General features: G+C 44.4%; 1 protein-coding gene and 1 non-coding gene across 2 annotated transcripts in view; both read right to left on the reverse strand.

Annotated features, from left to right (window-relative positions):
• fbxw10 (F-box and WD repeat domain containing 10) overlaps nt 1-14,974 on the reverse strand; it is a 15,380-nt gene extending 406 nt beyond the window's left edge. The window contains exons 1-15 of the mRNA XM_048233452.1: nt 14,252-14,974; nt 13,874-14,068; nt 13,369-13,584; nt 10,713-10,840; nt 10,476-10,580; nt 9,411-9,517; nt 8,796-8,999; nt 7,730-7,851; nt 6,480-6,631; nt 5,897-6,039; nt 5,406-5,564; nt 2,796-3,079; nt 2,343-2,522; nt 1,234-1,859; nt 1-615 (exon numbers count right to left, since the gene is read on the reverse strand). The exon at nt 1-615 is cut by the window's left edge and continues 406 nt beyond it. Coding sequence (XP_048089409.1) covers nt 88-615; nt 1,234-1,859; nt 2,343-2,522; nt 2,796-3,079; nt 5,406-5,564; nt 5,897-6,039; nt 6,480-6,631; nt 7,730-7,851; nt 8,796-8,999; nt 9,411-9,517; nt 10,476-10,580; nt 10,713-10,840; nt 13,369-13,584; nt 13,874-14,068; nt 14,252-14,777 — 3,675 coding nt within the window. The 5' untranslated portion in view covers nt 14,778-14,974 and the 3' untranslated portion in view covers nt 1-87. The remainder of the gene's footprint in view (nt 616-1,233; nt 1,860-2,342; nt 2,523-2,795; nt 3,080-5,405; nt 5,565-5,896; nt 6,040-6,479; nt 6,632-7,729; nt 7,852-8,795; nt 9,000-9,410; nt 9,518-10,475; nt 10,581-10,712; nt 10,841-13,368; nt 13,585-13,873; nt 14,069-14,251) is intronic.
• Nucleotides 14,975-15,148: 174 nt separating this feature from the next.
• Nucleotides 15,149-15,219, reverse strand: trnag-ccc. The gene has a single exon. It is a non-coding gene; the product is annotated as a tRNA-Gly (tRNA).
• Between the last annotated feature and the right edge of the window lie 453 nt (nt 15,220-15,672).

The raw sequence follows: 15,672 nt of genomic DNA on the forward strand, positions 1-15,672 counted from the left end.
GTGTGTGCCACAATAGGCATAACTCTAAGGCTATGTGTTCTCACACACATTCTAGTATCTCTCGGTGTCTCACCACCTCTCCTCCTCTCATTTCCCATGATCCCACTCTCCGCGCAGCACACAAACCCTCCTCTTCCTCCTCTTCAAATGTAAACGTCCGGCCCCAGTTCTGGTGCGTACACCTGGTCCTCCTTCGTGAAGTCTTTGTGGGGAAGCCCCTTCACCCTGACCCTCCACACGGTCATCTTCCTCCGCCGCGGGTCGTGGCCGCCGGGATGGAGCCTCTGGGCCTCGGCCCTGGCCCGGGCGTTCTCCCGGCGCGCCCGCTGCGTCTCCTGGCGCACGTACGCCTCCAGCTGCGTGTCCGTGCGCAGCTGGAAGCCGCCGTGCTCGCGGAACGGGTCCAGAGGGTTGTGGTGACCGCCAGGCGGAGCGAGAGGGTTGTGGTGACTGCCGGGCCAAGCGAGGGGCGCCTTGAACTCCACGTGCCGGCCAGGGCGCTTGCCGGAGCGGGAGGAGGGGGCGGTGGGGGTGCGCAGGGGCATGTGGTGGGGTGGAGGAGGGTGGGGGTGAGGGGGGGTCACCCTGGGCTAGAGGAATACTGGGGGTCATCACCTGGGGGTGGAGGTGGACAGAGTCAGAGAGACACATACAAACTTATCTATTAAACATAATTCACACACTCTTACACGTATACAGAAACAAACACACACACACACACAGTAGAAGTAGTGACAAAATGATGTTGACACCATAATGTGCTTTATGTCTGAAGTGCATGATGTGCTATACGTCTGAAAAGCATGATGTGCTATTCGTCTGAAGTGCATGAGGTGCTTTATGTCTGAAAAGCATGATGTGCTATACGTCTGAAGTGCATGATGTGCTATACGTCTGAAGTGCATGATGTGCTATATGTCTGAAGTGCATGAGGTGCTTTATGTCTGAAGTACTGTACATGATGTCTGTGCTATACGTCTGAAGTGCATGATGTGCTATACATCTGAAGTACATGATGTCTGTGCTATATGTCTGAAGTGCATGATGTGCTATATGTCTGCGGTTACATATATGTATATAGGTATATGTCTTGGTCCTCTCTGAGAATGCTTTAAAGGCTTTGCTATGTCTTGGTCCTGCCTGAGTGTGCTTTAAAGGCTTTGCTATGTCTTGGTCCTGCCTGAGTGTGGTTTAAAGGCTTTGTAGACTCGAGCCCAATAAAAGCCCACAGACCTTGCGAGCGGCGGCTCCTCCAGTTCCAGCGGTCTGGGGTCTCTTGCGCTGATGCTGCTGAGGTGTGGGGCTTCGACCTCTGAACTCTGAGCTAGCCCTTACGGGTGAGGTCACACAGGAGCGCACCTGCTTGCTCCGTGCTTGTTGGCACCTCGTTCCCCAGCTCGGGACTGGGTTTGGGTTTGGGTTTGGGTCCGGTTCCGAGGCCAGGTGCATCAGAGGTGTGTAGATGACGTTGGTGTGCTTGTAGAGAGACTGCTGTGGCAGCCTCGGGGTGTTAGGCTGCAGGCGTCCCTCCACCAGGAGCGGCGGAGAAGGGGCCTTGTGCATGTGCGTTGAAGGAGAGGCCGCGGTCGGTGGGGGGGGAGTGGTGTCGGGGCGGCGGCAGAGGTCATCTTTGGGGGGCGATGGCGGCGGCTTGGAGCCCCAGGCGTCACGAACGCGGGCATTGCACTCCAGGTTGGCGCGGAGCGGCTCGGCCAGGGGGCACAGCTGTGAGGAGGAGCCCATGGTCAGCAGCATGCGCTCGGGCGTCACGGGCTGGTGCAGACCGCGGGTCTGGACACGGTGCAGCAGAGCTTTCTCGCTGCGGCTCAGCTCCGAACTCGTCAAACTCTGCTCTCGACCTGGGAGAACACAAACAGTTTAAAAATAATATGTGTCTTTCAACATACCAATATTTACATTTCCCTGAAACTATGACACACTAAAATGATACAGTGATAGTACACTGATAGACTGTCCTAAAGTGAGACCTAATGCTGTCTTTCTAGGTTCAGGTTGCTTTCATCCTCATTCATTTCTTTCTTATAGTAAAGTAAAGTAAAAGCAAACTGACAGGTATCGGTAGCAGACACTTTTGTCCAGTGGCATGGACTCACAACAGCCGCCCAATGGTCAGGCACCCTTACCCAGGTCACTGGTGGCGGTGCTAGCTGCCTTACCCAGGTCACTGGTAGCAGTGCTAGCTGCCTTACCCAGGTCACTGGTGGCGGTGCTAGGTGCCTTACCCAGGTCACTGGTGGCAGTGCTAGGTGCCTTACCCAGGTCACTGGTGGCGGTGCTAGGTGCCTTACCCAGGTCACTGGTGGCAGTGCTAGGTGCCTTACCCAGGTCACTGGTGGCGGTGCTGGGCGCATGACTGGCGTTGTGGCCGTGTCCGCTGGAAGAGGACAGGGCAGACGGGCCCTTGGGCATGAACTCGGGCTGCAGGTCGATGTAGGCACGGTTGTGCCTGTAAGGCTGCCGGGGGGTCCATGCAACCAGCCTCATCCACTCCTGCTGGACCTCTGTGGAAACACCCACACACACACACACACACACACACACACACATTAATCAATCAATTACTTAATCAACCAACCAATCAGTGAATCAATCAATCAATCAATCAAAAATATGTAATCTTATGACCAGTCACTTAGAAAAAGCATGAGTGGGAGTCAGCGTTCACACACACACACACACACACACAGAAAAATCAGTCACTAAAAAACAAGCCATCTCGTGGGCAGTGGCCAGTGACCAGTAAAGGAAGGAGTGTGACTGAGAGAGGGCCTCACCCCTGGCGTGTGTCATACTCAGTGCGGACAGACTGCGTGCGTGGTGTGAGAAGGTCTCGTTGCCCTGGTCAGCGAGCGGGAAGAGCTTGTGACTGGACGATCCGATGACCGCCATGCGCCTGGCCCTCACATAAGTGTCGCTGTGCTTGCGGAGGTCAGCCTCGGTCTCCTCGGCAAAAACACTGGGCTCCTCCTGCGCCTCGCACTCGGACGACGACATGTAGTCCCAGCGCACCTTGGCGAACTGGAGAAGGAATATCCCGGCATCCGTGTCCACCACCATGCTGAGGAGAGGTCAAAGTTCAATGGTGAAAGGTTAAACATTACACAACACAACTGAAATATCTGTCATTACTAGGGGTGCACCGAATCCAAAGTTCGGTTTCAGATTCGGCCGAATCTTAAGCTTTTTGATGGGATTCGGTTTCTGCCGAACCTTGTTTTAAAACCGAACCGAATCCTACTCAGCGTTGCAATAGGCTACACAAGATAACTCTAACGATCCACCTCACGTCATGTCTCCCTGCCATTGTTTAGTACTCACCACAATAATAGAAATATTCATTGTGAGAGACTTATCTCTTATGACCCAAAATAGATATTCTTTCAGTTGTTAGGTTTTTGAACCTTTATTTTAACTAGTGTCATAGAAAACATGATAAATTGCATCCACATATCAGTTGCCTAAAACTATGATACTCAGGGCCAGATGTACGTACATTTGCGAACGTAGCATTATCAGCATCATGGACAAACCGCAGATTGCGAACGCTGTCAGACCCAAGTTTCCGTCGTATTTATCAAACTAGTGTAAACTGCGCCTTTCTCTGCCTTTCTCCGCCCATAAACGCAATTTACGAACGTCCACAACTGAACGGCGGAGCCTATACAAGCGCAGTTGAATGAAGTTAACTGATGACAACATTAAAAAGAATCAAACGTTTAGCGATTATGAAATAATACCATACATGAGAAGATGTCAACAAGCAGAAGGATAATGAAGATCAGTTGTTTTACTCAAACTACTTGTGCACGTAGGCTATGGAAAATTGGTCAAATCTAGAGGAAAGTAGGAAAGTTTAAGTGAATGACAAAAAAAAAGTGAAAGTAAGACATTCGAAAGGCCAACGAAAGTTAAGGTTGCTTTTGATAGTAGCCTACTACTTACAAAACTCCTGTTCTAAATAGCGATTCTGTTGTCTTTGAAAGGTTCTCTTATTGATGCATTGAACTGAAACTGGATTAACACCTGCTTTTACAAGGCGGAACGAGCAGTCTTTGTACATACCGTGGAATACATAATTAGGTGCTATTTACGCTTCCCCTCCCATCTCTTTACGCTAAACTCCCACTTTCCTCTGGATCCTCCCATGAATGCATATGCATGACACAAAAAATGCAATGTGCCCTTTTCAGCTCCTGAGACAGGCAGTTTGCGCTTTAACATATTTGCGGCCTGTTTGTACATACCTTGCAATGATTTTACACGCACGTTGCGAAAAACATACGCCTGAAGTGGGCGCAAAAGCATTAGTACATCTGGCCCTCAGCCTTCCTTGGAAACTCACAGAGCTCTTAAAGTGACAAGCACTCAATACCTACACACCACCAATACAATGTAGCCTAATGACATTAAAGATGTGAAATGTGAAAAAAAAGTGAAATAGTTTAGCTCACAGGCAGAATGTGGTTAAAATGAATTTAGTTTAATATACATTTCTACCAATAATGTAAATGAAAAAAGTGAACAGAAAAAACATGAATAATCCTGTCTATAATGTGACCAGTTCACATGCTGCAATAATCATGCTTTGTAAATTACATTTTTTCCCCAGTTTCACAGTTTTTGGTGATGTTATGCATGCAACACAGACATGACTGGGATTCGGTATTCGGTTCGGTATTCGGCCGAATCTTAAAGAAGGGATTCGGTATTCGGCAGAACCATTATAGACAGAATACCAGCTGAGATCAGTTGCATTGATTTTTTTTAATCAGAGCAGTAGTTGTCAGATTACATTATGTGCATTTGCACATAATTTGCAATTGCAAAAGGGTTCTCCAATGTTTTCTCAGTTAGCCTTTTAAGATGATATTAGATTAGTAAACAGAATGTGCCTTGCCTAGGGACATTGAATGAATGGTTGCTGATAATGGGCATCTGTATACTTATGTAGATATTGCATTAAATATCAGTCATTTCTTTTTACAACAGTCATTTACAACATTAATGATGAAAACAAGGGCATGTCTAAGTGACTCCAAACTTTTAGTACGGTAGTGTACATTTATTCATTTAGCAGACACTTCCAAAGCAACTTACATATGTCAATTATATTACAAGGGTATTGTTACATTGTCCCCAGAGCAACTATGTGTCAAAATGACTGACCCTACCTCTCATGAGATCAACAATGTAAAGAATGACCAAGGAAAGAATAACCACTACAATACATTATAACCTCACTAAGCATGCACAACAGATGCCAAACACGTTTTGAGTGTGCCTTACAACTTGAAGCTGAGGGATGGATGATGTACTATTAGGGGTCGTTTGGGTCGTTGTTTGGGTTGTTGTTTGGGTCGTTTGGGTGGGGTTGAATGACTCACTTGTTTCCGGCCACATGTATGGAGTGGACTGGAGTGTTGTGACCACAGGCCCTGATCACTTTGAGGCAGTCTCCTGTGACAAAGTTAAAGATCCGGATCTTTCCATCCCGACAGCCGGTGATCGCCCGCAGGTACTGACACGTCAGTGACAAAACCTCCCTGTTTCATTTTCACACACACACACACACACACACACACACACACACACACACACACACACACACACACACACACGCACCTTGGAATTTTACAATGCAAAATTTACATTTCTATTATTTGAGTTTTACGTTATATTTCACTCACTGTAGCATGCTTCAAATTCAAGATATTGAGAGAGAGAGAGAGACAGACAAATGGGGAGAGAGAGAAAGACAGAGAGACAGAGAGAGAAAGAGAGAGAGAGACAGAGAGCCTAAAAGTCAAATCAAAAAGGTGAAATGCCTCACATCATGCAAAGTGGGGCAGTAAGTCTACTTAACACAGGGACTCACATCGGGTGGCGGTAGGTCATGAGACACTTCTTGAAGTCGGGGTTGACGCTCCAGGCCATGACCTCCCCATCTGTGCCACCGGTCAGGATGTGCCACTCGTTCATGTAGAGACACCCCACTGGCCCCTTATGGGCCTCTATCACCTACCGCACAGGGAGAGACACAACACAACACACTTTATACGAGTCTACACACAACCACAATACAAACCGCCAACACACACATACACACACAGAGTACACAACATATAAGAGAAGGACTTATAAGAGGCTGCAAGATAGGCGTAGGGCAGAAAGAACAGGCTTGATACAGTTTGGGGGAACAGAAAAGGTTTTAGATGTTTACTAACACTGTTCTAATGATTATGTCATTATTATGTCAGTGTGTCATTCAAACACACTTCTTCATTTCGCAGAAACATATCCAGTCACTTGGATCATTCATACGTTCATATAGTTTTAAATATCACCACAAAAATAAAGAATTAAATTTGAATCAACCTATGACATTGGGTCAATGCAAACTGAAAAACAATCCATAATTCTGCTCCTGGTCAGCTCGCCAATTGCAGTGGTCCACTCACCTTGAGGATGGAGGCAGTCTCCAGACTCCACATCTTGACCAGGCCTTCGGCACAGCTGCTCAGAACGTAGGACTTGTCCATCTTCACACACAGGACAGGCTGGTTGTGTTTAAACCTCAGCGACTCCTCACACTTGCCCGATAAGTTCCACACTGGTCAGAGCAGGTACATGAGATATTTTTATTTATAATGAATTTGGTCAAATCAAATCAAATTAAATCACATTTTTAGTTAATAATTCAAAAATGGTTGATTTTCACGCACACATATACTATGACCTGCACAGGGATAAACAAACACATATACACACACTCACACAAATGCACACACATCTCCATTGAATTCCTTTCTTCCTTCCTTGAATTTCCCCTAGGGATCAATAAAGTATATCTATCTATCTATCTATTTATCTATCTATCTATCTATCTATCTATCTATCTATCTATCTACATGCAAACTGCAAAACCACATTAGCAAAACCACCACAAACACACTCCTTCTGTCACACACATAGTACTTTGCTTTAAGTGCACTCAGACCCCAAGAGAGCTATGTGCTTGAGACGCACAAGCTGACAGATACATCTGGTGTACAATCCATTTTACTGGAACCTGTGTTACATTCAAGAAGTACACTTGTGTCTCTTGTGGTCTGGAAGGTTTAATTTTGCCAAAAAATTATTGTGGTCTGCACCTCTTCATTTCAGAGTTTCATTATCCATGTTACAACTGGTAAGTCCAGTGATTGCTGGACACAAAAACAGTGCACTACTGCAGTCTCTTATGAAACAGGCAAAAAAAGACACTACAGTATACTGGTAGCCTGGGTGAACCCAGACAAACTTGCAAATCTGAATTTCGTCTGAGGTTCGTCTGGGTTCTGGATCATTTAACTAAAACACATGTCCTGATTTGGATAGTGGGTGAGAGGTACTGAAACTCCCAAATGAGATGTAGACCACAAGATTCTTCAATAGGAAGCAAGTTCCTTACATCATATGCATACATCCTATTGTTTTCGGCACTGCTTGTTTTTTGAAAGAGCACACTTGTGAAAGGGGGTTAAAAGCTACAACTTTGAAGCTCCAGAACTACTAGATTTCTGCACAGTCTATTTTTTTACAAGGAATATTATATTGAAGCGAGAAGGAATGATACTAGAGACTATCATTTAATTGACACTCACACAAACACAGAGAGAGAGAGAGGGAGAGAGAGAAGAGAGATGAGATGGCAGATGAGATGTCTGACCTTTGACCCTGCCGTCCTTGGATCCAGACGCCAGTCTGTCGCCGTGCAGGTCCAGGCAGTTGATGGTGCCCGTGTGGCCCCTGAAGAGCGCGGTGCAAGCGCCCGTCTTCACATTCCAGCACCTGAGGAAGAGAAAAAGAAATGCAGCGCTGCTTTATTTTGTTGCTGTTGCCGTAAGTGCCGCACAAAACTGTTTTTTTTTATTATTTACCTACAAATTATGGTGACCACCACACACCACACCACACCACACACACACACATATGTGCTGCTCTCTATGCCTTAAGCTTTCTATCTTTGCACACAGAAGGACAGGGGGCTCCCAGAACAGAGCATACTGCCAAATGCAAAATAAAAACTATTTGGTAACGCTTTACGGTAAGGGTACATGAATCATCATGAATTGTTGCATGAATTAATCCATGATTTATGTATTACTTCATTCCTTAATATCTCACGAATCATCAGGAATTTACATGAGTTCATAGTTTGTCATTTGTGACCTCATACATGAACAACACATCAACTAGTAAGCATTAGGTACGGTGGGCACATCATTATGATTTGTTTTATTAAGAATGATCACAATGATTTATTTTTCTGCCAAAAATGTAGTCATCACTACTCAAATTCCGATTTGAACACAACTTGTGCAGTTTACTAAACACATGCCATTGTTCCCACTTTAGTTAAGGGGCCACTGACATGATGAAATCATGAGTAATTAACCTTAAATTCATGTAATCATGATGACCATGCTTAAGAAATCATAAATCAGAATGATGTTCCCAACGTAACTAATGCTTTAGTTGATATGTTGTTCATGCAAGAGGTCATGAATGAGAGACTTTGAATTCATGTCAATTCCTGATGATTCATGAGATATAAATGAATGAAGTAATGCATAAATCATAAATTAATTCATGTGTGAATTAATAATAATTAATGTATCCTTACTGTAAAGTGTTACCAACTATGTCTTTGACAAAGTGGTCCTGACAGAACCAATATTTATTTATTTTTTAAACAGTCAGTCAAGGCTGGGTATTTGCAGCTGAGTGTGGACCTGATGCTGAGGTCATATCCTGCGCTGAAGACGAGGCCGCGGTCCTCACAAAGCAGCACGGCTCGGATGCTCCCGGCGTGGCCATGCATGGCCGGTGGCACCTCCCTCTGCGCCACCACATCCACCAGCCGCACCACACGGTCCTTGGACCCCGTGACCACCAGCTGCCCGCCACTGTAGTGGGCCACCCGCGACGGGTCCTCCCTGCAAGCGAAGTGGAGTTAAATAAAGTGACTTGTATTTGGCAGACAATTGTCCAAAGTGCCATGGATTCACAATGGCAGGTCTAGGCTGCAACACTACTGATGCTCAACCAGGAAAAAACAGGATATATAATATAATATACACAGTATATCATATGTATAATATAATATAATATAATATATTCTGAAAATAGTAATGAAATAGAATAAATGAAGTGACTGAAATGCATCATTTTGTGGTTTCTTTGTGCAATTACCTGGAAAACAAATCACTAACAGATTTTTATTAATGATACCAGAGGAGCGGCATGCGTAGGAACAGTGAAGCTGCGTTGTAGATAAAAGTGTCAGCTAAATGGCTAAATGTAAATGTAAAGGCAGCAGGTGTTGAACTGCGGAGGGCATGACTGACCTGCTGTGCATCAGAAGGATGTTGTACACTCCACAGAAGACATTGCGCTCCTCCATTGTCACGGTTTTGGTAATGACCCCAGTGTAGGCGGACTCAAACGCCCCGTCCTGCAGATGGACATAAGATGGTGACACTGATGGACTGATGGATGGAGCTGCTGTGCTCTGTCTTTTATGCTAGAAGTGGAGTCCAAGGGCCTCCTGTTTCCTATACGTAACATGTCCACTCAGAATCAGGGGTTCATCCCCTCAGCAGGTGACTGACGTTTTGGCAAACCAATCAGGGTTCTTAGAAGGAAGTCGACTGATCATATTGGTGGAAAGGTCCGCCGTAATTTCCATAAAATAATGTGACATCAGTTTGCCTTATGTCAAATGTGCTGCCTGTTCTGCATACAGCGTCCTTGGGGTTTGGGTTACGTTTGGACCTGTGGACATTAGGTGTTTACCTAGGGGATTTGTAATGGACAAGTCCTAACAAACAGGTGCTTACATGAGTCAGGTTGCCTGAGCAGTGGCTTCTGTGGCCCAGTGGTACAAAGGCCTTTTCTGGATAATTACTACAGTTTCATTTAATTTTCTACACTGAAACCAGGAGACCAAGCTTCAGTGTTATCTTGATCTCATTCAACACTTATTTTCATAAGTTGCTTTGGTCTAATGAACTTATTTGTTTGAATAAGTACAATGCCTAATAACTTCGATAAATAGGCTACGGATTCGACCCCTTCCAATACCTTAGCTTCAAGAAAGGACAAGGTAAAGGCCTACACACACGGGCAGTGATGGGGACGACAGGCGACCGGAAAAATTGAATAGAATCTATTTAAGTGAGTGGAGTAACGCACACGGAAAGTGGAAAGACAGGGCGACTGTTGCCGTCATATCGCTCTAATAGACCCCTTTCTATTAGCCCTTTCTAGGGCAATTTTGATATGTCATAATAGAAAACAGCAGTTTGGTCAGTGTGTGACGGCTTTAAAGAACACCCAGAGCAAAGGATAGCAGCACACCCACACTAAACCTCTTCTTGTTCTCTCGCATCTCTATTCTTAGCTACATTTACCTTCCTACTTCGTGAGGACAGGTACATGAACTTCTCATCGTCTCTAGCGGCAACCAGCACATCCTGGAACCTGGCAAAGGCAGGATTGACGACCTTGGGTTTCCCCTGAGTAGGCACACAGAGAAATACAGAGGTAACACTTAATGTGTGTGTGTGTGTGTGTGTGTTATTTTGTAATAAGAGATCAGATGTGTTTCTATCTAATAATATAAGAAATTAAGCCCTTGTACAACATACCTGCAGGGACATGGCCTTATTCTCCAGCAGCCTTTTCACACGGCCTTCGTGCTGAACCTCTAAAGCCAGGTATTGCCAGTGCTGGGACACATTCAGACAGCTGAGGAGGGAGGTGCTATCCAGAAGGCCTGTGGGAGACCATAGCATACACCTTTACATCATACCGGGTTTGGCCCATTGCCAGCTTAGACATGGTTCTTTTTTATTAAAAAAAAGCACCAACAGTATTCAGCTCCAGCTACAGTTCACATAAGAATTGAGTATCAAATGGAACTTTTAGCCTGGTGCTAAAGAGTTACATTATGGTGTCATGGCAACCATGATGTAATAACAGTGTAAAATTCCAAGATTCGGTTTCACTATGAGCCTGTTTACCAAAGATTCTAGAGTGCAAGATAGACTAATAGCAGAGACGGTTGATAAATTAGTATATTAAGGATCTTTGCTAATAGCAAGGTAGAAAGTCCATTTTTAGTCAAATCAAATCAAATCAAATGTTTATTTGTCACATGCATTATACAGGTAGCCTATAAATGCAGTGAAATGCTTGTTCCACTGACCCTAAGACTGTGCAAAGGATATATATATATATATATATATATATATATATATATATATATATATATATATATAAAGGGAGAAGAATAAAGAAAGTCCAAAGTGCAAAGTGTTTAGGCTATGCTGGTGCTCCTGCTACAATCCTCATTTAGAATCCTGATAGCGGGGGGGGACTTTTCCGCATTCTCTCCGTGTTGGACTTCAGGCAGCGGTAACGTTTCCCAGACCGTAGGATAGAGAAGAGGCAGTTGTTGGGGTGACTGGGATCCCTGATAATTTTCCTTGTTCTCGACTGACATCTCCTTATGTAAATTTCCTGTAGGTTGGGTAGGGCACTTCTGGTGGTACGTTCGGCAGATCTCACTACTCTCTTCAGAGCTTTACGGTCTAGCTCAGTGCTATTACCATACCAAGCTGTTATACTCCTAGTGATAACACTTTCAATGGTTCTGTAAAAGTTCTTCAGTAGTTGTTAAGGTAGCTTGAAGTACTTGAGGCATCTGAGGTGGAAAAGACGCTGATGACCCTTTTTTACCAGTGAATTAATGTGCTTGGTCCAAGTCTGGTCTTCAGTAATATGGACTCCAAGATATTTAAAACTCTCTACCCTTTCCACTTGAGAGTCATTGATCATCAGTGGTTGATAAATCTTATGCTGATCACGCCTGAAATCTATAAACATCTCCTTGGTCTTCGTAACATTCAGGAGGTGGTTGTTTTCCTGGCACCAGTTAGATAACCTGTCTACTTCACTCAAGTAAGCCTGCTTATTGTTCTTTGAAATGAGGCCAACTACTGCTGTGTCATCAGCAAACGTGCATTGAATATTATTCCAAGAAGTGGTGGAATTATAGCACACAGCTGACTTTCCCAGCACAGAATAATTCACTACTAAAAAATATGTGTCTCAATAAGTGTCTCAGACCAACTTAGCAAGTGGTTTGAGTGATCAGTTTACGATGTGTGTTGGTGATTGTTTACACTTGTGAACTGACCACTTGTAATCGGATCACCCAAGACACATTTTAAAAACAAATGCAAATAGGCTCTGTGGTGTTACAGAATGCTTGCAAATGCATGACAACAGGAGCCAGTCGATTTCTCAATTTTGTTGTTGCATTTTTCTCTACGGAGCTCCCCCTACAGCTTTGGGGTGCATATTTCACAACCGTCTCTTTGGTATTTTCACTGGCTCAGCCATGATGAACATCTAAAAATTGAAGCCATCTCAAAACTAGCCGGCATGGCTAACTGGTGCTTTAAGGGGACGTGTGTATGACCAGAGGATTTAAAGTATTTTGTGTTTCTCGCTCGTTCTCGCTCGCTTCTCACAGGACTTCCTGATTCAGACACTGCCGGGATGCTAGTGCAGATCTTGCAAGGCTGGTTTTCCGCTAGGAGACGGTAGAGGGAGCAGGGAAAGCCGCCTTTCTCGCCACAACATTTAACCATCACAATGATTTCCAAACTGTGTTATTAAGTAGAAAATGTTGAATAGGTCCCCTTTAATCTTCCATTGTGGAAACACAATCTACTGCATCAGCATAATGTTATTATGAACAAATAAAGAGATAACCTTGTATTTACAATAATACACTAATCTGTCGGTCTCATGTCTGGGCTGAAAGAGCCAATAGTTTTGCAGAGTACAGAATGGAGGTGTGCTCCACCGAGCATACTTTCATTTTGATAAGGCTAAGGTCATGTATTTTTTTCTTCTCTAGTGACTTCAACACAATGAAACCTTTAGTGATGGAGGACAAGCTCATGCATATAGGTGGACACTCCACTTGTGACCTGGATACTGTAAGAGTGACTGTTACAGTCAACACAAGTTTTGTTCCCACCCTGATTGTGTCACCATCTCCATGGTGACCTGCCCTGGCTTTTTTTTTTTTTTTTTTTTTTTTCTGTTGATAATATCAAACCTTCCACTTAAACTCTTGATTACTGCAATACTGTGGCCTACACAAACAGTCTTGATCCAGGAAAACACACACACACACACACAAACATATAACAGACAGACAGACAGACAGATAGATAGATAGAAATAAAGACAGACAGGAAGAAAAAGAGCAAGAGAGAGAATTTGTACCCAGAATCCTCTTGGTGATGTGAACAGGAAGCTGACGGATGAAGTCGCGGTGGCGGCCGACTCCAGAGAAGGACCGAGAGGACTTTGGCACGACCGTGAGGGCAGGGTCGTCTGAGTAAGCAGAGTCTGTATCGCTAGCATCTCTCTCGTCACGTCCAGACGTCGCGCTCCCATAGCCGGCATAGCTGGTCTCCTTATGTCCACCATCGCTCACTGCTGCTCGTGTTGGTTTGCAAAACAGGCACACACACACACACACATACACACACACAGAAGTGAAGTGAATCCACACACTCACTCACTCATCACAAATTGACCGATGCAGACTACAATATCACACAGCACATACATGTAGAACCCAGGACCACAAAAGTATTCAAAAAGTAAACATAACAAAATGGCATTTAGCTAAGACATATTTCATCATCGACATCCAGGGTTGAGCGTGAACACAGCCATCCCCCTGACCTCACCCTGCCCCCCAAGCACTGCTGTATCAGCTTACTGGTGAGAGAGCCACAGCCTGTGTCCACGGTACTCTCCATTACATCATCGGCCTGGCACCGGAATGGGAGGTCCACAGCCCCATACACTGAGCTGGCACAAATAAGCAGCTCCAGATCCGGATTCCCATCTGAGCTGAATGAATAATGTGATTCTGGTATCGAGGCGATCTCATCCTCTGTAGTGTCACCCAAAGCTGTTAGAATGTAATAGGCCTATAGGTGAGGGTCAGTGTCAATTATTAACTAAAAAATCTATTAGGCTAAGCCAAAATTAAATAGAGGCATAACAGCATCTTAACAAAATAACTTTAGCAAACAACAAATATTACTGGCTATTATAGGCTTAAGTCTATAATAACCACATAATTCGCCCTCACCTGATCTCAAAGTGTGGGGGTTTCTTTTTTCTCTAACTAGCAGAACATGAACCAGGTTTCCAAGGATGTGGAGAAGTTCTGTGTCGCATAGAGACAACATTTCCATGAGGTAGTTCGACTTGGTCCAGTTCGAGCTGTGACTGAACCAGTCCCATGTCTGTCTGATGTCATCTTTCAGTATCTTGGGGTCCAGAGCTCGATTTGAACTGCAGTGGGATGCGTCTCCAGAGAGACCTGGTTTTAATCGGGACCGTGCGTAAGTAAAGTCCTTCCCCATGGTTACTTCCAAGACATTGCTGATGTTTTCAAGTATGCCAGAGTTTTCACAGCGAGCAAGAACACCAGAGAGAAACTTCCTTTTGGTTAATTCCCCTGTTTTTAAAAACCAGTAAATTGTCTGCAGGACTTTTGAAGAAAGCACACAAGACTGGCAGTTTCCACAGCTAAGCCCAGAATCTTCATCTTTGCAGCGCCATTGACAGTCAGTCATGAATTCGGTCTTTCCCTTACCCTCCAAATTCCTCATTTATGTAACGTGAGACTTAACAACTGTTAACTTTCATAAACTAACTCAGCTAAATGGTTTAACTGCACGCAGTTTATATAACAAAATCACGGCTTCGGGAATAACCGTATGCTGCACAAGCTGCAAAATTCGCAGGATTTCTTGTTGAGTAGTACGACACGACGCTGAGGTAGTTGTTGGTTGGAAATCTTTCACTTCCTTGATAGTGTTCCTACGTTGCTATGCAACAAGTCGCCTCATCAACATGAAAGGTGGGAGAGCCTACAACAATGGAGGAACTTCAGCTGAGCCTCAGGTTTATGTCTGACTGTTTCACTAGATTCCAAAGCAAGGTAGCATGAAAATGTTACCAAGTTAGATTAAAATCGTCGTGCGCCGCCCGGGAATCGAACCCGGGTCGCAAGAATGGGAATCTTGCATGATACCACTACACCAGCGGCGCTTCTCCAATTAACGATCAATACCAATATAACAAATGTGTCAGTTGTTTGTAGGATCTGGCTTTGTTTAGAAAAAGATTTTTGTCATTTGATTTGATCAGTGTTAAGATTTAAGACATCCTTATATTAACTTGTGAAAATATGTAGGCCTAGGCTAGCCTGTAGGCCTAAATTTACCCATCGAATTTGCCACTGGATGGCAAGCACCTAAAATGATGCACCTTTCAGTAAATACTGGATGTTGAACATATTTGAGCAGGTTTACTTTCTTTTTTGTCATATTACCCATATAACAAATGAACAGGAAAACAGTAGGCCTAAGATGTAAACCAACAATAGTAAACTATTACTAGCCTAACCACAAACCGTTATTATAGGCCTACAATAAAGTAGCCAAATCAGTTCCTATCGTGGGTGATTTTGTAGTTCTTCAGAGCCCTATTTTACCCCTGCTG

The sequence above is a fragment of the Alosa alosa genome, chromosome 22, assembly GCF_017589495.1.
Source record: "Alosa alosa isolate M-15738 ecotype Scorff River chromosome 22, AALO_Geno_1.1, whole genome shotgun sequence".
Classification (NCBI taxonomy): domain Eukaryota; kingdom Metazoa; phylum Chordata; class Actinopteri; order Clupeiformes; family Clupeidae; genus Alosa; species Alosa alosa.